General features: G+C 48.5%; 1 protein-coding gene across 1 annotated transcript in view; it reads right to left on the bottom strand.

Annotated features, from left to right (window-relative positions):
* The window catches only part of SPG7 (SPG7 matrix AAA peptidase subunit, paraplegin), a 36,262-nt gene that overhangs the window by 8,905 nt on the left and 7,861 nt on the right, over positions 1-19,496 (bottom strand). Inside the window, exons 5-12 of the mRNA XM_064160140.1 lie at positions 18,216-18,355; positions 14,965-15,067; positions 13,000-13,125; positions 12,514-12,676; positions 11,627-11,800; positions 4,316-4,440; positions 2,913-3,015; positions 1,814-1,924 (exon numbers count right to left, since the gene is read on the bottom strand). Of these exons, the coding sequence (XP_064016210.1) occupies positions 1,814-1,924; positions 2,913-3,015; positions 4,316-4,440; positions 11,627-11,800; positions 12,514-12,676; positions 13,000-13,125; positions 14,965-15,067; positions 18,216-18,355 (1,045 nt within the window). The remainder of the gene's footprint in view (positions 1-1,813; positions 1,925-2,912; positions 3,016-4,315; positions 4,441-11,626; positions 11,801-12,513; positions 12,677-12,999; positions 13,126-14,964; positions 15,068-18,215; positions 18,356-19,496) is intronic.

The following is a 19,496-nucleotide window of genomic DNA, read 5'->3' as shown; positions in this document are numbered from 1 at the left end:
AAGTCCTGGGAACTACGCCAAGAACAGCCAAGTGCATCTCTTCAAATTTGGCGCTCTCTCTCCTGCAGATGGGAAAGCAAAATACATCTTTGCTCTGTCTGATGAGGACTTCTGTGTTACAACTTGAGATGCCTCATTGTCCACTCCTGGGAGCTGCTCTGAGAGTGGTCACAGCCACCCAAAGCGCTCCAAAGATTAAGTTTTTAAGAGGCAGGTGAATGGACAACAGGCACAAACTGGAACCCATCTGAAGAAGAAGAGAAAAGTCTTTGCTGTGACAGTGCTGGAGCCCTGGAGCAGGCTGTCCAGAGAGGTTGTGAAGTCTCCTCTGGAGAGACCCCAAACCCACCTGGACATCGTGACCCTGGGCAACCTGCAGTGGGTGACTCTGCTTTAGTAGGGGGATTGGATGATCTCCAGAGGTCCCTTCCAACCCCCATCATGCTGGGATTCTGGGAATTTGTCAGGAATTTTCTCAAACAAAAAAACTTCTGTTACAGGAGGAATTGATGAGGCATTGTCTGACAAGGCAAACACTCAGGACTAAATTCCAGGATCAGGAAGTAACTGCCCCAGGACAAACATCCTGTTCCACACGCTGTGTGAGAAGAACAGAATGCCACTGTTTGCCCAGGCTGCCCCCTGTGAGGACACTGCAGCCTGGGAGCAGTTAAGTGTTTGATTAGAAAAAACACAGCTTGGCTACAGGGCGGTTCAGACCAAACCCCAGCAGAATTACATCCCTCAGGTGAAGTCAAGAGTTCTGGGAATTCTTTTTTACCCCTCCCTATAATATAGTGCTACAGCCTAACCTCCAGAGGTTCCTTCTGCTGGCAGTCACACAAGTGAGAGGGAAAGTCCAACAGGATGTTCTCAGAAGGAGAACAGTATTCTACTGTCTGCCAGTTCATTCTGCCAATTCATCAAAGCCTGGGCTTTGAGGCCAGGAAGAAAAATCTGTGATTTCTTGCTGCTGAGGATGCAGAGCCTATTTGCTATTCAGCTTTGTGTTGCAGGTGTCCAGAGCAGCAAGAAAATCCAGAGATACTTCCACAAATAAACAAACAAGAAAAACCAAACAAAAGCTTTTTAAACTAAAAAAGCCACAGACACTTGAATTCCCTTCTTTACAGTTTTGCTGTTGACCATCTCTCCTGAGCTATGGATTCAGGCTGCCTGCAGATTCAGGATGATGGACCCATTTGGGGTGGTATTCACAGAACTTCAGGCATCCAGGACCTTCAGGACATCTCTACAGGGTAGAGCAGCTGGGAGTCATGTTTTCCTTAAATGGAACCCACTCACTTGAGACAAAAATCACAAGCCAGTGGTATGTCCTCATGGCCAGGAAGGCCTGGGGTGCATGAAGCAGAGTGTGGCTAGCAGGTTTAGGGAATTTGTCCTCTCCCTCTACTCTGTGCTAGCGAGGCCATAGTTGGGAGTCCTGGGTCCAGTTCTGGGTTCCCCAGTCCAAGGCAGACAGGAAAGTACTGGATGAGTCCAACAGAGGCTACAAAGATGCTGAGGGAACTGGAGCATCAATGTGAGGAGGAAAGGCTGAGAGCCCTGGGGCTGCTTAGCTTGGAGAAGAGCAGCCTGAGAGGAGAGCTGATCAATGCTCACCAACAGCAACAGGGTGGGGGCAAGAGAATGGGGTCAGACTCTTGTCAGTGGTGCCCTGTGACAGCACAAGGGGCAATGGGTACAGAGGTCCCTTCTGATCCCCACGTGCTGGGACTGCACGTGTGGGCCTTGTCTCAAGGAGAGCAGTAGAGACTGGTAAGACAAGAAGAGAAGTGGTTGGGTCACTCACCTGCAATGACTCTTTCCACAGCATACTCAAAGTTGGAAGTATCAATGGATTTGTGACCTTCTCTGGCAGCATGAAGAGCAGCTTCATTACAGATATTTGCGATGTCAGCTCCTGCAGATGAGAGTTGACAGAAACCACATGGGCTTCCTGTGACAGCGACTTCAGGGGACAGAGGAGGCAAGAACAAACCTGGAGCAGGGCCTAAAGAAGCCAAACAGCCTACACTTTTTTGTTCCTTGGGAACAGAGAGCAAAGCCAGTCCACGGTGTTTGTGTTGGACAGGAACAATACAAGGCCTTGGCAGCGCAGGCTGCGTTGCCACACTGAGGACAGGGTTCAGCAATCGATTCTCAGGCGAGAGCCAGAGCTGGCTCTGGGCAGCAGGGGAGTGGTGTGGGCAGCTGGGGCTGGCACCGCTCGCACAGCAGCCGCACGACCTCTGTGCCGAGGAGAAAGAACATCTGTTCTGAGTTTGTGTGGGTGGCTGCTGGTGGTGGGGGGCTGCTGGAGGGAGTCACGGAGAGCCAGTGTGCTGGGGCCTGTTAGAGGGAAAACCCAGAAAGGATATTCCAGGAACTCCACGTAAACAGGAACTCTGGAGCCTCTTGCTCAGCACTGTTTCAAACTCCCAGGGACCTACCCTGGCAACAGGCTGGATGCAGGAGTCAGGCAGGGTTGTCCAATTCCTATTCTGACTGACAAAGTAATTGCTCTTTGTTCCTCCCATTGCTTTCCCAGTAACGTAGATCAACTTAAGAGTCTTTCCCCTGAAGTGCAACAACTAATCCTCAACAACAGCTTGGGCAGGAGCACAAGCAGAGGTTTCTCCCCTTCAGAATTAGGAATCCAAGCACTCAGGAAGCATATTCTCCCTACCCCCACACCCTGCTAGTCCCAGACATCTCAGAAGTTGAAAACAGCCACAAACAATTGCTCATTTTAGCTCACCAGGGCGTCGGTTGGGTTCCCACTATTGCCATAGAGATGAAGAAGGCTTGAAGAAAAAAGCCCTTTAGAGCACAGCACTTAGGACTAAGTGACCGAGAAGCTGCAGCCTGAACTGCAGGAGCAGCCCCCGCAAGCACTCACTGCGCCGTACCACTGAAGCCTGGTGTCAGTTCCGCCAGGCGCTGCGAGTAGAAGCTGGCATCTTGGATCAGTTTGAGACCCTTCAGGTGCTGCTCAAAGATCTCTCTTCTCTCCTGTAAAGACAGCAAATCTGAGCCCAGGAAGCCTTTGCGAGGTAGCAGCTCTGACGCCGTCCATCGCAGGGAGCGGGGGATGTAGGGGACGGTGACACTGCCACCAGAGGGCAGGGCTGTCCTTACAGTGTGCTCCAGGAGCCCTGCTCGACACCCAGCTCTCAAACTCAGAGCAGATGCGGGAGGCTTACGGTGAGTCACCGCTTTCTCTCCCAGGGCTGCTCTCCCCTCCCAACTTTCACTCTGATCTGACTGAACTTTCCTCTCACCACGAATGCACCAGCAGGAAGGCGCTGGGGCTGCCTCTACCTGCTCCCTCACACACTGCCATCTACAAATTCCAACTACAAGAGCTGCTCAGCCTGCGACCATTTCCCAGATGAAGGTGGGGGTGAGATGATGGCTGGCAAGTGGCCAAGGAATGACTCATTCAGCTGGTCCAGGAGATCCTGAGTCAAACAATGGACTCGGTTGCCAGGGTTTTTCCCCTTCCTTCTTCAGGGCAGCTGCACAGTTCATGCTTCCGGTGCCAGATTCTATCAATCATTTGAGGTATTTTAACAGAGAACTTGGGAGGATGACAGTAAAGCACAGATGGGATAAGAGCAGCCTGTGCTGGCACAGCAGACAGAGCTCCACTGCAGCTGAGCCTATTCCCAAAACTCTGCTACAAATGTCAACACAGCAGACATGGAAGACTCCTAGTAAGTGGATTTAAAAAACATTCAGAAGGAGAAAGTCACTTAACAGGCTGCCTAAAGGAAAATGAGGAACCTTACAAGGATAGGGAGGACAATAAACCTACAGAACAAATGGTGCTCGAGGCACATGACAATTGAAGCTCTCACACAAGCCAGCTTGCCAATTAGGAGGTTCTCAATTCCTAAGAGAGAAGACACAAGCATAGCTTTGCATCTGCATGGCAAAGAGAAGCTCACAGAATTAACAGCCAAAGCTCCTACAAGAGCAGAGGCTTAAAACCAGAGTTGTCATTGCAGACAAACAAGCAATTGCATTAGCATGTCAAATCCTTGATTTAGAGCATGAATAAAGGCAAATAGGAGCTTCCCATCTCTATCTTCTCTAGATCAAGTTGTCTGGGACTGAGCGACCTGCTCTAGTTGCAGATGTCCCTGCTGACTGTGGGAGGGTTGAACTAGATGACCTTTAAACACCCCTTCCAGCCCAAAGCATTCTGTGATTCTGAGATTCCCCAAGCTCAGGCTTTGCCAGGCCAGTGAATCGCCAGCAAGGACTGGAACACCTGAGTCATTAGGAGAGGGCAGTAGGTGGAACATACCTGGAGTGTTGGAAGATCAATAAAGATGTGCCTGTCAAGCCTCCCAGGTCTCATCAAAGCGCTGTCCAAGACATCGGCGCGGTTGGTGGAAGCCAGCACAATGACATGATCTGTGGTCCCCATTCCTGTAGGAAACCAAACCAAAAGGTGAAGGCTTTCACCACCACAGATGACAAACAAACAAAGGGACAGGGCGGGGCAGGATGTAGAAAATGTCTTACACAGCTTTATCACCAAGCCAGAGGGTGTTACAGCATCCTTTAGGATAGATCAGGGTGAGATAGTGTCCTCCAGCAAGAAGCATAAGACAGGAAGGAACCTCCCTGGTCACCCAGGCCAGTCTCTGGTCATCACAGATATTCTGAAATTCCCTTTTCGTTTACTTCTTAGGTCAGGGCTTAACTCTTTCCTTTCTCCTCTTTGTGCCATATTTGGAGACTGCTCCAATTAGGATATCAGTACAGAATCTCTATTCTGGTGAGTTAGGAGATAACTTCTCAGCTCCTGACTTAAGTCAGTTTTGCTCCTTTATCTTCAAGTTGCACAAACAAGGTTGAAAGCCTTTTCCAAATACTTCTGTGGAAAGCCCTTTCAGCTTTCATTTACTGTTATACTTCAGGCAACAGACCTCCCACCAGGATCACCAGTCAAGGGACAGGGTTTCTTCTGACCAGCTCAGGTTAATGCAGGTGGTGGAGCCCTGGAGCAGGCTACCCTGGAATCTCTGGAGAGATTCCAAACCCACATGGACATTGTGATCTGGGCAAGCAGGGTGACCTTGCTTCAGCAGGGGGGATGGACTTGATGATCTCCAGACGTCCCTTCCAACCTCCACCAGTCTATGATTTTACAGTTCTGTGAATGCAGAGAGGACGTAGCCTCACCACCCAGCAAGAAGCAAGTTACAGCACGGTTTGATCTTTATCTTTTCACTCCTCTTTTATCACTTAGAAGACATCCAGAGGTATACTGCAGACCAGTGCAAAGCCCAGCCCCGCAGGACTTACACCACAGATGTAGGCAGACACCAAACGCTTTGCGGCGATGATCAGCACACCCAGCTCAAACTACAGTCAGAGGTTTTGTCTCCAGCTCTTAGAGATGAAGGGAGCATCAGGATTTACAGGCTGCAGTACAAAAGCATCAAAGGCAGGCAGAGCTTCCTGGGGAAGCTGGAGCACTGGCAGCTGGAGGAGGGCAGAAAGGGGCAGGCTGCTTGGGTGGGGAGCCAGAGCTGGTGTTGAATCACCGAACCATGCTGTTTATTTATTCCATCCCCCCAGGTGCCTGCAGGCCCCTGGGTATGAGTCACCTGCTTACAGCAGCTTCACCAGCCCCAGCAGCAGCCTTCCCAGGGAAAGGACGTGCCAGTCCCATGTGCTGCCTAGGCTGCCAAGTCACACGCTGCGGAGAGGCAGTTCTGTGCACGTCAGCTGGGCGAGTTTCAGCTCTCTCCAAGCTCTCGCAGAAGAGCTGCCAAATGTGTCAGCGTACAGGAGCTCAGCGGAGAGATTAAGGTTACAGGTAAGTCAGAGGCCTGGCTCTGTCAGCTGCTGCTATCACAAACCTCGGTTCCTCCTCCCTGCAGGATGCTGTAGGAATAAGCTCCTGGAAAGGATGAAGCTGGCTGCTCCTCAGGCAGGTATCGCACTGCACTTGGGAGGGGGATAAATAAGCAGAGAGACTGGCAGGCACTCGAGGGACAGCTAGCTCCATTCACACGGCAGGATTAGATGGCACAGTACATTATCTGCTCTGCAGCTGGGAGGACTCTCCTAAAATAGGTCTATTAGAGCAAGAATAAAAAACTCAGAACCACTGAGAGCAGCCTCCTCACATCAGCTTCTGCCCTACTTGCTCTCAAGCCTGTATCCCAGTGGTGCAAGACGCTGCTCCAAGAAATCTACAACACCAATATCCAGCTCCTGTTACTGTTCCCAGTGCAACACTGCCTGGCTTCAACTTCCACAGGCAAAGATCAGCCAGAGGAATACTCTACAAACCATCACTTCAGCCACATCAACAATGAAAAACACCTCTGAAAATCTAGCCTCGAGAGAACCTTCTTATCTACTGTGCTTACAAATGAAGCCACTTCATAAAGGAAAGGGAAAAGGGCCCACTTGAACTGGCAAGTGCTCTGCTCCCCACTGACACAGCACACTGCTCTGACAGGCATCTCATCTGCATTACCGCGTTGTGCAGCGGTCTAGCTTCTTGTTCAGAAGCCTTTTGGACATCATCTGTGAATGGTGCCACTGAAACAGGGTCACCTTCATGAGAGAAGCTTCACGGGCACACCGTGCAGAGCAGGGGAGGGGTCTCATCCGAGGCCTTTGGGTGAAGAGCTGCTCCCAGAGGATGTCCTGCCTTTTCATTCTCCAAACACAGCCCAGCCAAGCTCCTCTCACACACATTCAGGAGATATCTGGGTCACATTCCTCTTCCGCTTGTTTGTGGTTTGTGAGAGAAGATTCACTATTGAACGCGGGCACCTGTTCTGACAAAGGCTGCAGCACACGCGTCGCTCCGCGCTTAAAAACAGCTCTTGTGCAGGCAGGCTCCCTCCCGTCCCTCCCCTGCTCCCACTCAAATCCTGCTGCTTCCAGAACATGAAGGCAGCCAAGGAGTGAAGGAAACCAAGGTTGCTTGTAGGAAGCCTGTGTTCAGTTTTGGGCCACTCTCAGTAAGACGTTGAGGAGTAGGTCCAGACAGGGGCAAGGAAGCTGGTCTGGAGAACATGTCTTGTGAGGAGCAGCTGAGGGAATTGAGGTTGTTCAGTCTAGAGCAAAAGGAGGGTGAGGGGAGACCTCCTGGCTCTCCACAATTCCCTGAAAGGAGATTGGAATCAGGTAGGGATTGGTCTCTCTTTCCACGGAACAAGCAACAGAATAAGGAAACGGCCTTGAGTTGCCCCGGGAGAGGTTTAGGTTGGACACGAGGAACAATTTCTTCCCTTAAAGAGTCATTAAGCCCTGCAACAGGCTGCTCAGGGCAGTGGTGGAGTCTCCACTAATGGAGAGGTTTCAAAACTGTGGAGATGTGGTGCTGAGGGACATGAGTTAGTGGTGACCTGGCAGTGCTGTGTTAAGGGTTGGACTCAATGATCTCAAAGGTCTCTTCTGACCTTTATGATTCTATGAAGAGCACTAGAAGGACTCTAAAACCTGTGTACCAGAGTTACTGAGTATCAACCTGCACATTCATCCCATCCAGCTTAGCATAATGGTTATTTGCTTGGTGTCCTCATTCTTCCTCCAGCCTGCAGAACAGGTTCCATGTAGCTCTGACCCTCTTTTTCTTCCTCTACCTTACTTCTGAGTAATCTCATTCAAACACACAAATCAGCAATCGCTGCTGATGACTCACACATCTACTTCTGTGCATATTTTTTTTCAGACTAATAGCTTACTCCACACTCTGGGGCTGCTTTGCAAAACTCCAACCATCAATTTGAGCTGAAGGCAGTGAAAACAGAGCTCTCAACCTTCCATTTCAAGGTTTCCTCATTACAAACACAGCCCACTCCACTGCTTGTGCTTGGCTAGAACTGTTAACCTCCTAAAAAACCTTATTAATTATCATCCTGGAAGCTGTTTTGCCACAATGCACACAGCACTGAAGTGTTTGCTTAGGTAACAGGCTCAGTTAGATAACAACACTTCAGGAATGTGTGCCAAGATCTCTGCTGATGGGGACAAGCCTACACTAAGTCCATGTTCCTCCTATTACCTGACAGTCCTTGCCAGCTGTCTCCCATTTGACAGTGTAGACTCCTTGGGCTATTTTTTTAGTGTGTTTGACAAAGCACTTAGCAAAATGAGGGACTTAGTACATGATCTGCAGGAGACAAGAATAAATAGAGGCAACATTACACTAAAAATAAACCCTGCAGCACACAGCAACCAAGGGACCATCAAAATATCAGCTGAGTAGAGTATCTACCTGCTAAACTCACTTTCCAGTTGAATTTGAAAGTCAGAGAACTGTTTAGGTTGGAAAAGACATCAAAAGATCATCAAGTCCAACCCTTAACACAGCACTGTCAAATCACCATTAAACCATGTGCCTCAGCATCACATCTCCCTGGGGTTCTTCCAGGGATGGGGACTCCACCACTGCATTGGGTGGTCAGGGCCAGGCCTCGATAACCCTCAATGGGAAGAAAACTGTTCCTCATGTCCAACCTAAACCTCCCCAGGCATGACTTGAAGCCATTTCCTCTTCCTATTTCACTTGTTCCATGTGAGAAGAGACTGACCACCACCTTGACCCAACCTCCTTTCAGGGAGGTGTAGAGAGCCAGAAGGTCTTCCCTTTTCTCCATGCTCAACAACCCATTCCCTCATCTGCTCCTCACAAGACTTGCTCTAGAGCCCTCACCAGCATCATTGTCCATTTCTGGACCTGCTCTAGCACCTCAATGTCCTTCTTGGAGTGAGGGGCCCTAAAGCTGAACCAAGCACTCAAAGTATGGCCTCACCAGCGATGAGCACAGAGGCACAGTCACTGCCCTGGTCTTGCTGGCCATGGTTTTGTTGATGCAAGGCAGGATGTCACTGGCCTTCTTGGCCAGCTGGGCACATGCTGGCTCATCTTCAGCCACTGCCAGCCAATACCCTCAGGTCCTTTTCCCCAAGCCTGGAGCACTCATGGGGTAGTTGTGACTCAAGTGCAGCACTTGGCTTTGCTGAACCTTATCCTTCCAGACTCAGCCCTCTGACTGAGCCTGTCCATGTCCCACAGCTGTATTCTAACTTCTGAACTGACACTCCAAGGAAATTAGACATTTTTAGTATGGAGACATAGACTGTACTGATCACATTCCCACAGGCCTCCAGTCAATTCAGTGTTAAGCTGCTGCCAGATCATTCTACTATCACCAGGAAAAAACAATCCAATCACACCAGGAGTGCTGTTGTGTGTTCCTTCTGGCCTGCTCTGTCAAGGACACCTACTGCAGATTGAGCTGTAAGCAGTTACATTCACTCCAAGCGTATTTATGCGCTCAGCCAAGTTGTCTCACCCAGTGCCTGTGCAAAGTCCCAAGGAACTGCAGACACCTGTTTAAGGTGATTTCTGCTATCTATGCAGCGCTGTGTGTTCCAAGCATCTCCCTCTGATAATTAGATCTCTGATGTCTGGTTGATAAGGAGCTACTTAAAGCTCATTCCTTCCCTTCAAAACCTTCACAGAACCAGTGCTGAAGCAGAGAGGGGCCTGGAGGGTGTCTTATTGCAGAACCACTCCTCTCTGTGCCATGCTGTGCTCCTGCTTACAATTTCTCCTCCTCCTGCAGCAAAGGCAGAGATCCAGAATCAGAGATTGTCTTGTGTGTAGGGTGGAGAAATATCTACCCTTTGCTGAAAGCATCTTTACAAGCCCCAGCTTCTCTCCTTGAACAGGCTGACTCCAGAGCAATCCCCAGGATCACAGAAGGATAAAGGTTGGAAAGAATCTTTGGAGATCATCTAGTCCACCCCCACCAACAGAGCAGGGTGCCCAGGAAGGCAGCCTTGCTGCTGAGCCATAGGACAGGTTTTACTTCAGCCCCATTTGGCTGCAAACATCCATGTAAGAGCAGTTTTAGCTCTAACAACATCTGAAGAAAGGGGAATGCTTTTAGTGCAGGACTGCTTTGAATTTGTCACATGAAGAGCATGAAGAGACAGCAAGTGTCACAGTCAGTCAAGGGAAAAAGGTGGCTCTGTCCCACAAACAGCTGCAACAAACACTCCCTGATGGGCAGGTGCTTAGTTATTCCTTACCCAGCTCAGTAATAAGATTTAGCAGCAGAAATATCACAAGCTGGGATGGTGCTGCAGGCTCTGAGAGTTATGATTACCAACAGCCACAGGATGATTCTTTTTGGCATTCTGTGTGCGAAAGTGTCTAAGGAAAGGGCCAATTACAGCTAAAAACCATCCAGAAGTGTAGCATCAAAGCAGGATTTGTTTGCAAAGCCTCTCTCTCAGTTTAGAGATTCTGCAGTCAGGCAGATAACATGAGAGGAAGTCAAAGGAGGGGAGAGCTGCTCTATTACACTGCTTAAATCCCTCTGGGACAACTCAACTTTAAACCTTAACAAGCTTTAAACCACTACCTGTCTTAGAATACAGCAAGTATCCAACAACGTTTAATGGCCAGCTGCATCTTGGTGCTACCCTCTACAGAGAGCACTGCCCTTGCCACCAATTAATTTTCTTCTGCTCCCCTAGTACTGTAAATAACTCTTCTCCAGTTGCCACAAGGACAACACTCCTGAAGTGAAGCCATTTTCTAGAGTAGGAATCTTTGGGGTTGCTGCCCTCAGCTAGCTGTGATCTCAAATGCACATTGCTGTTGATTTTATCAGCAGGTGGATGCTCACATGGCTGTTGGTGCAAACTCACTTGGGATGCTCACTTGGTTCTCCTCTGAATCACAATCTTCAGCAGAATCACAAACCAGTTAGCTCCAGGAGTTTAAGATTTCCTAGATTTAATCCCAACCCCCTAAAAGCTGATAACAAATGGCTGGACTTCAAATTGGTCATCTCCACAGCTTTGCCACAGCTCCTCTATCATCAGCCCGATTACTTCCTTAGGTACCACCACAAAATCCCAGCAGGGCAGCTGTTGGAAGGGACCTCTGGAGACTTTCTACTTAAGTAGGGTTACCCACAGCAGGGTAATGCCTAATGAAGAGAAAGATGGAGAGCGATATGCTATAGTGCCTTCAGAAACAGGGACTAAAGATGGGGTACGTGGCTCAGGCTGCTCCTTGAGGGGATCCCTAATGGTTCTGCAGGAAAAGCTAGGTCCACATGACAAAAGTAGTGGGCATACAACTTCCACAAACCCTGTGCTGAACAGCAGTTGGTGCTGCTTTTCCTCTGTACTCAGTGCAGCAGCTCGTGAGGAGGAGAAAGAACAGAGAGAGGACTCTCTTCAAGTGACCTCTGAAACAAGAGCAAGGCCAGCCAAGGTCTCAAGCATGTCCACATCAGAAAAATCCTGACTTTCAGGGCCACAGCCCCTTCACCATGCAGCAGTCCAAAGCACAGTTGTCATCTGTCATACAGATGGTCTGTTAGTAAGGACACGACCAAGCTGTTGTTCTGGGCTTAGTGCTGAAGAGGCTGTGCAGTACAAGCTAGCCTCATCCCAGGGAAGAGGGGACTGAGATGTGTGTCAGTGCACCGACCACTACCTCAGCAAGAAGAGAATGCTAAACAGGCCTGGCAAGGGGCAGGAAGGTGGTGTACAGGCCAGCAGCTTGAATCTGAGGTGATAAGGGCCCAACTGCTGGGAGGCAGAGAGAAACACTGACCGTCCATCTCCACCAGCAGCTGGTTCAGGGTCTGCTCCTCCTCAGCGTTGGCAAAGCCAGAGACGTTGGTTGAGCGCTTCTTGCCCACGGCATCGATCTCGTCGATGTAGACGATGCAGGGCGCGCGAGCCTGCGCCTCCCTGAAGAGGCTCCGGACACGAGCGGCCCCAAGGCCTGTGGAGGAAGAGAAGAAATAAAGCTCACAGCTGAAACTGCTAGAGAATGGGATTACTGGCTCCCCACGGGGCACCTGACAGGGGCAAACCCTCAGCGTGTGACAGTTCCCCTCTCCATGCTCCCAGCATAAAGAAATCGGCACAGAAATCGCGTTCAGCTTTTAGACACCCCTCCTCCTGCAGCTGCTCTGCTCCCAGCTCCTAACACAAACTCCTCTTCCTTCCACAGGTCAGAAGCAGAAACATTCAGCATTTTTCTGCACACTGACCCTTGTTGGGTCTCAAGGGATCCAGGAGGAAAGAAAAAAGGAGGAAGATGGAAATCCCAAGGCACAAAGAGGCCATCCTTTCCCCAGCAGCAGGGAGCAGCAAAAAATCCATTGGCACTCTCAGGAAGGAAGGCTCAGTCAATGTCTCTAATAATAGGTACAGGGAAGCTGGAGATAATGCTCTCAGGTGAAGAACCATGGCTGCACACTGTCAGAAAGAAGCAACTAGCAATTCAGAGGGCATGCACTTTAGATACTACATAATTAAGTGCTCTCTACCACTCAAAACCTTTTATTTTCAGTAGAAGTACCCAACTTATCCTTCCCCTGGAAAGACAGGCTAAACCTCTCCTTTACAACAGGCCCAGCCAGCACCTTCCAACCTCAGCCTCCACAACTTCAGACCGAGCAAGTTCCACAGCCTTCTTCCTGAGCAGCTTACCTCCTATCACCTCCACAAACTCCGAGCCTGCCATGGCCAAAAAGGGCACTTGGGCTTCCGTAGCCACAGCCTTCGCCAGCAATGTCTTTCCACAGCCTGGTGGTCCGAGCAGCAAGGCACCCTTGGGCACTTTGGCCCCAAGCTGAAGGTAGCGTTCAGGGTTCTGCAAGGACAACACAGCTCTGTCGGAGCCACAGCTTGCATAAAGCATCTGCACAAGAAAATGTCCTCCCTCAGCTTCCCCATACTGCTTTTGGCCTGAGCATTTCCCACTCTGAGCTGCTGGTAATGGCAGCAGCCATAGCAGCATTCCTGTTGTGGAACTGGAAATAGATTGAGTCACGCAGGCCACAACACAAAAAGCTGTCAGCTTATTTACACAGCTCAGTGTCACAGAGGATGATCAGAAGAACATAGCCTCCTCCCCAGGTCAGCCAGTTATCCCAGGAGACAGGCAGCAAGCACTTTTGTTCTACTTTTACACACCTTTAAATAGTCCACAAATTCTTTGACTTCCATTTTTGCCTCGTGCATTCCTGCTACATCCTTGAAGCCAATCCCTTTTCCAGATTTCCCATCCACGATGGTGAAACGAGCCATTTTCAGCTGGTTCTGTGGGAGGCAGCACAAGCAGTGAAGATAAGCTCTGATTCTGGACAAGGCAACACTCTGGAAAAGCTGTTGAATATACTTCGGGGGATGACAAAACACAGGTATGAGCTTCCCCTAACAAACACCACTAAAATGACCACCAACACCTTGGTGTTTCACTAACTTTTCCTTTGGAAACACTCCCCAGCCAGACTGTTGGTTCTAACTTTATTTATCCACATGCTGGGAAGAGACAGAATAAACCTGCAGTATTATTCCAACACAATCCAGCGCAGGCAGGAATATGAGCAGAATTCCTCCCCCAAAACTCCCTTATATTTGGGATTCTCTCCCTGATTGCTACACAATCTGACCCTCAATAACTATGGGATAGCTCTGCTTTTGAGGAATACCTCTTGCCGGTGGTAAAGCCAATCAGTATTGTCTTGTAAATGCATATCAGCAGACACTTTGCCCCATTGTCTGCTGCTGGGTTCTTCTAGGACAGAATCGTGGATTCTCAAATTGAAGACACCAGATTTCAGTCTTCTGGTGCATGTTAAATCACACTGAGAGTAAAAGCAAGACTTTAAATGCCCTTTTTGTAGCTGCTCATCATGTTCTACTGAAAACAGCTACTAAGAAATTACTTTTTTTTTTCCTTTGAGAAGAAAGTTTACAGCTTCTCAGGCCTGAGAAACTGCTGCAAGTGAAGAGTTAAACAGGCAGATTCTGGCTGTCCCCACTTAGGCAAAGACAGAAGCTTGTCCTCAAGGCCCTCATTACTCACCACTTTAAAATACTCTCCTCTGAACAGCTGCATCCCCTTGTGTAAAGAGAATCCCAAAGCCAGAAGAGAACTGCAGAGAAGATTGAGTGGGAAATCTAACAAGGGACTGAATTCACCCTGTTTTCATCCCAAAATCCCTGCGGTCAACGGCAGTCACCCCAGGCTGATTTCTACACTTCCATCAGCTGATCCAGGAAAGGCTTGGAGAGGGGAGGAGGAGATTTGACTGATGTTGCAAGCGAGGCATGTGGCTTGAGCAGCACAGGCCAGCACATAATGAAATCCAGAACCTGACCATGTTTTATAAATGGAGAACTCGTTCTGCAGAAAGCAGCAGTTCCTGGCGGTACGGGAGGCATATTGGCAGCACCCAGCAAAAAACACCATCTGCAGCTGCAACACATTAACAGGCTTTGAAAGCAGCCCAGCAAACTGGCCAGCAGCTTCTCCCAGCTCAGCCCTTCCCACCACCAGGCTGCACACCACCACAGCAAAAAATGCAGGATAGGAAAGGGTTCAGAGCACAAGCCTTGTGAGGAGCAGCTGAGGGAACTGAGGTTGTTCAGCCCACAGAAAAAGGAGGCTGAGGAGAGACCTGGCTCTCTACAACTCCCTGAAAGGAGGTTGGAGCCAGGTGGGTGTCAGTCTCTTCTCCCAAAGAACATGTGACAGAATGAGAGGAAATTGCCTCAAGTCATGCCAAGAGAGGTTTAGGCTGGACATAAGGAGCAATTTCTTCCCTGAAAGAGTTATTAAGCCCTGGACCAGACTGCCCAAGGAGGTGGTGGAGTCCTCATGCCTGGAGGGGTCTTAAAGCCATAGAGATGTGGTGCTGAGGGACATGGTTTAGTGGTGACCTGGCAGTGCTGGGTTAATGGTTGGTCTCAATGGTTTTGGAAGTCTCTTCCAAACAAAACAATTCTATGACTATGTTAAGACTGGAGAGTCCTTGGCAGTAGCTAATTCTCATCCTGCCTTGACTTTGCTGGGGAAAGGGACAGAGATGAGGCCAGCAGAAGCCAAGGCTACTGACAGGGCTGCAAATCAGCATCAGGATTCAGGATACTCACAAAGGCATTGAATCCTCCTGCCCGGCCTGCAACTCTAATGAGGCGGAAGATGCTCCACAACATGGACACGGCCATAAGGGTCACTATCAGCGAGATGACATCACTAGGACAAAAGCAAGACAGGGACAAATTCAAGTGTCTGGTCGCAACTTGGTAAATATTACTCAAGCTAGCAGTGCAGGGTTAACAGTTTGACTCAACCTGAAAGGGTTTTTCCAACCTAAACAAGTTCTCTGCAAATTCTTTTCAGTATTTTAAAGGTCCTGACACTTAGGCTATGAGTGCAGCAAAGAGCAGACATGACTAAGAAAATGGAATCTTTATGGGGCTGTTTATATAAATACATACATAAAATCCCAACCCTCCAACAATTACATAATCTGAAAAAGTTAAACAGAGGACACTGGCAAACATTGCTTACAGCTGTGGAAGAAATTTGACCTCCCCTCCCCCTTCAGAGGCATTTCTACTTCTAAAACAGGAAGGACCTTCAGGCAGTCAAATCACCTCCAGAGCAGAGCCTGGCAGGGCTGGCAGTGTCTCCAAAGGGAGCTCACTGCACAGGCCTGTGTCCAGCAACACTAGGGAGATTCCAACACCCTTAAGTCTGGCGGAAAGCCCAGTGTGGGTCTCCCATTAAAATGTTGCTCCTAGTCTGGCTGGCTTTCCCTGGTCAAGTCGCTCAGAAAACCTTTCACATCAGAAGTGCTGCAGCAACCAACATCAGTTTGTGTATCCTTTGCAACACCAAAAGCTTCAGGAGGGAGATGAGGAGCAGAGATGACATTGCAGGGCTAACGAAGTTACAAGACAAACTCACTGAGAACAAACGCCCTGTGAGCTCTAACCAAGAGATGCTTTCAACTGGAGGAAAATGATCATAAGTCCCATGAAAGGCTGAGATTTGTGGGACTCGTTTGTGCTTCATGTGTGCATGAAGTCATTTGGTCTCACCACGCTTCTGTGTCTTATCTTTAAATTAAGAACGTGTGTTCCAGCTCTCACAGAAGGATGATTTACTGAAGCAAAGGGGACCAGCATGTGCTATGTACCCAGCTGCATTTGCTCATTCTTGGTGAGAGACTGGAAACAAAGTCACCTTCAGTTTGTCAGCTATGCAAACAGGATTAATTCTGAAACACCATTTAAAGTGTTTGTGTCTCAGATAAACTAAATCCAAGTTGCAAGTGCACCTCACAGGTTCAAACTTCAGCCTGAGACTCTGAATTCTCCAGGCATTCATCAAGCATCCTGAGAGACTTCAGACCTTACAATATCTCCTAATAATCTCTTTCCAGGGGCAGGGGAAGTAGCTTGTGTTGGTGGCTGAGTAGCTCTTTAAACAGTTCCACACAGGTTTGGAAAAGCTGGCAAGCTCCCAGTTTCAGCTGAAAGCCTCATATTGCATGATTGATTTGAAAGGGTATCTTCATATAAACCATGTGTTAAAGACATGAAAATGCTGTTCAGAGGACATCTCACTAGAAAAAAAATCTGTTTCAGGTATCCACACACATAGAACTGTGACATTTGCTTCATGTTTTCCTTCAGCATGAGCAGGACATGGACCTGCCAGAATTGGGCAGAGGAGGCCACAAAAATGATGTGAGGGCTGCAACACCTCTGCTGTGAGGAGAGGCTGACAGCTGGGGCTGTTCAGTCTGGAGAAGAGAAGGCTCCAGGAAGATCTTCTTATGGCCTTTCAGGACTTAAAGGGGCTGACCAGAAAGCTGAGCACAGACCTTCTTAGCAGAGCCTGTTGTGACAGGACAAGAGGTGACAGTTTCAACTACAAGGAGATTTTGACTGGATGAAAAGGAGACCTTTTTATACTGGGGGTGATGAGACCCTGGCCCAGGATGCCCAGAGAGGTGGGAGATGCCCCATGCCGGGAGCCATACCAGGTCAGGTTCTCTGGGGCTCTGAGGAACCTGCTCTAGCTGCAGATGTCCCTTGCTGACTGCAGCAGGGCTGGACTCGATGAGGTTTAAAGGTCCCTTCCAAACCAAACGAGTCTGTGATTCTCTGATGTTGGTGCCTGGTAGCTACTAAAAGCAGATGTTGTGCTCTGCACAGCCCACAGAGACCTGGCCAGGATGATGCTATCTGTTGGTGGACTTGTTCAACAGGCCACTGAGCTCCACAGGTCAGTTCTGTAAGTTGGAGCCCATAAAACCTGTCCTTAACAGAAGGACAAATAACCACCTCAGCAGCAGTGACAAGCCTCCAGTACAGATGAAAGCACAGAATAAAGTCCATCCAGTGCTCTGCAGCCCTTTGACAGCTCTTCCCTCCTCTCACTCATTACAGCTTATTTCAGAATTTGAGGTTTTTAAGCCAGAGCTCTTGGTTTCAGGCAACAGAACAGGGCTGTAAGTTTAGTGAAAGTACTCCTCTCACTGAGATTTTTGTGCACCAGCATCAAAGCTGCTCTGCACAGTATGTGGCTCACAGCTGGAGTGAGCACCAGTGTGGGCTCCCCTCTGATCTACAGCTGTTGGAGAAGCAGGCCAAACCTAGGTGTTTATTTTTACAGTCTGAACCACCACCACCACAGGCCTTCTTCCAGGCATTTAACAGGGGAATGCTCACTGCACCACCAGCACTCTCCACAGAGCAGACTGTAACACCACTTGTTGAGTCAGGATTTCTACCACACTCAATAATTGATGAGAAGGACAAGAAGTGCTCAGATGTCCCCCTGGCTTGCTGAAACTGACCTGAAACACTCTGCTCTGCTGCAGTTCCAGACACCTCCTCAGGACCCTCACTTTTGAAACATTAAGGTACATCTAGACCATGCCTATTTCTGAGAGGCAGGGTAAGTGTTCCAAAACTAAGCCCACTTCTTTGTTCTATATTTATATAATAACTTAGTTCTATATTTATATAATAACTTTCCTGTCCAAGTGACAGATGTTCACTTGGGGAGACTTTATGTCTCTCTGTAACTCCCCGAGAGGAGTTTGGAACCAGGTGGAGGTCAGTTTCTGCTTCCCAATAACAATAGGACAAAAGGAAACAGCCTCGAGTTGTGACAGGGGAGGTTTAGGTTGGACATGAGGAACAATTTCTCTGTGAAAAAGCAGCTTTGGCCCAGGCTGTTCAGGGCAGTGGTGGAGTTTCCACTCATGAAGAGACTGCAGAGATGTGGTGACCTGGCAGTGCTGGATCAACAGTTAGACTTGATGATCCTAAAGGTTTCTTCCAACCAAAATGGTTCTAAGAGTAAGGATAAAACTATATCATACTTTCCATAAAAGCCAGGATGCTTGTAGGAAACAGGGATTCTCTCTCTCTCATCAATATTCAGCTCGTCCTCCGCAGCTCTCAGCTTCTCTTCAAACTTGTCAATGTTTGCCACCCTCATTGTGTACAGCAGGGTGACATTCTGGGGACAGGAAATCAAAAGCAGCATGTAAGTATTGCAGCATAAGCACAAAGCAAAGAGGAGTGCACTACATGGGCAAGTCAGATAAAAGTTAGCTTGATGTTACAGCCTTTGATGCTGCACTGCTGAACTCATGAGCAGGTAACTGACACCAGGGCTCCAAAGAACTTAGGGGCAGCTCTAAGCCTAAAAGCCAAGAACCAAGTCCTGGCTCTCTAGAAACAAAGGACATGAAACAACACTGGGAGCTGCAGGATGGAGTTAGCTTTTTAAACCCGGTTTTACTGACACCGTGGGCTCAGACAACATTTTGTACTATATATGGAAAGCTACATCACAGGAAGGAGGTGATTTATCCTTCCTTGTTTCTGCATCCATCAGAAATTAACTTCATCCAGCAGTTTGCAAATGGATCATAAATCACTGAACAAAATGGAATGTATCCAAGAAGAGGATTTTAATCTCTCAAACCAACTTGTAACGATTCTTAGTGGCAACTCCTGGAAGTAAGCACGTGATGAAACTTTGCTGTGTTTCCATTTTGGAAGATTTAAGGAGATCTGTGGAAGTTTGAGTTTTAATTCTGAGTTTTCTCTCACACAGGAGCACATTTTTGAAACGAGATCTAGTAATAAGAGTCTACAACCTTCTAGACACCTTCTCACACCTCACATTGAGCTGGTAGAAAAAACGATGGAATTTTCCCAGCTTTACAGACATAACACAAGATGTTCTTCCAGACCATTATTGTTTTTACCACTGAAACTAAGAGTCTAAGTTTCCAGGTTGATGTGAGCAACAGAAGTTCCTTCTGCTTCAAATACAAGAAAAAAAAATCACAAAGATCAAAACTACCAGTTAACAGTTTTACTTGGATGCTAGGACCAAGTTCTTTACCATGAGGGCGGTGGAACAATTGAACCAGTTGCCCAGCAAGGTGGTTGAGGCCTCATCCCTGGAGATATTCATGGTGAGGCTTGACAGGGCTCTGGGCAACCTAGTCTATTTGAAGATGTCCCTGCCGAGGCAGTTGGACTGGCTGACCTTTGGAGGTCCCTTCCAACCCAGACCATTCTGTGATTCCATGAAATACATATTCATTCATTCAATTCTCTCCCCCAGTATAAACCAGGATCATCCA

The sequence above is a fragment of the Pogoniulus pusillus genome, chromosome 20, assembly GCF_015220805.1.
Source record: "Pogoniulus pusillus isolate bPogPus1 chromosome 20, bPogPus1.pri, whole genome shotgun sequence".
Classification (NCBI taxonomy): Eukaryota; Metazoa; Chordata; class Aves; order Piciformes; family Lybiidae; genus Pogoniulus; species Pogoniulus pusillus.
This window is presented reverse-complemented; position numbering and strand designations above follow the sequence as displayed.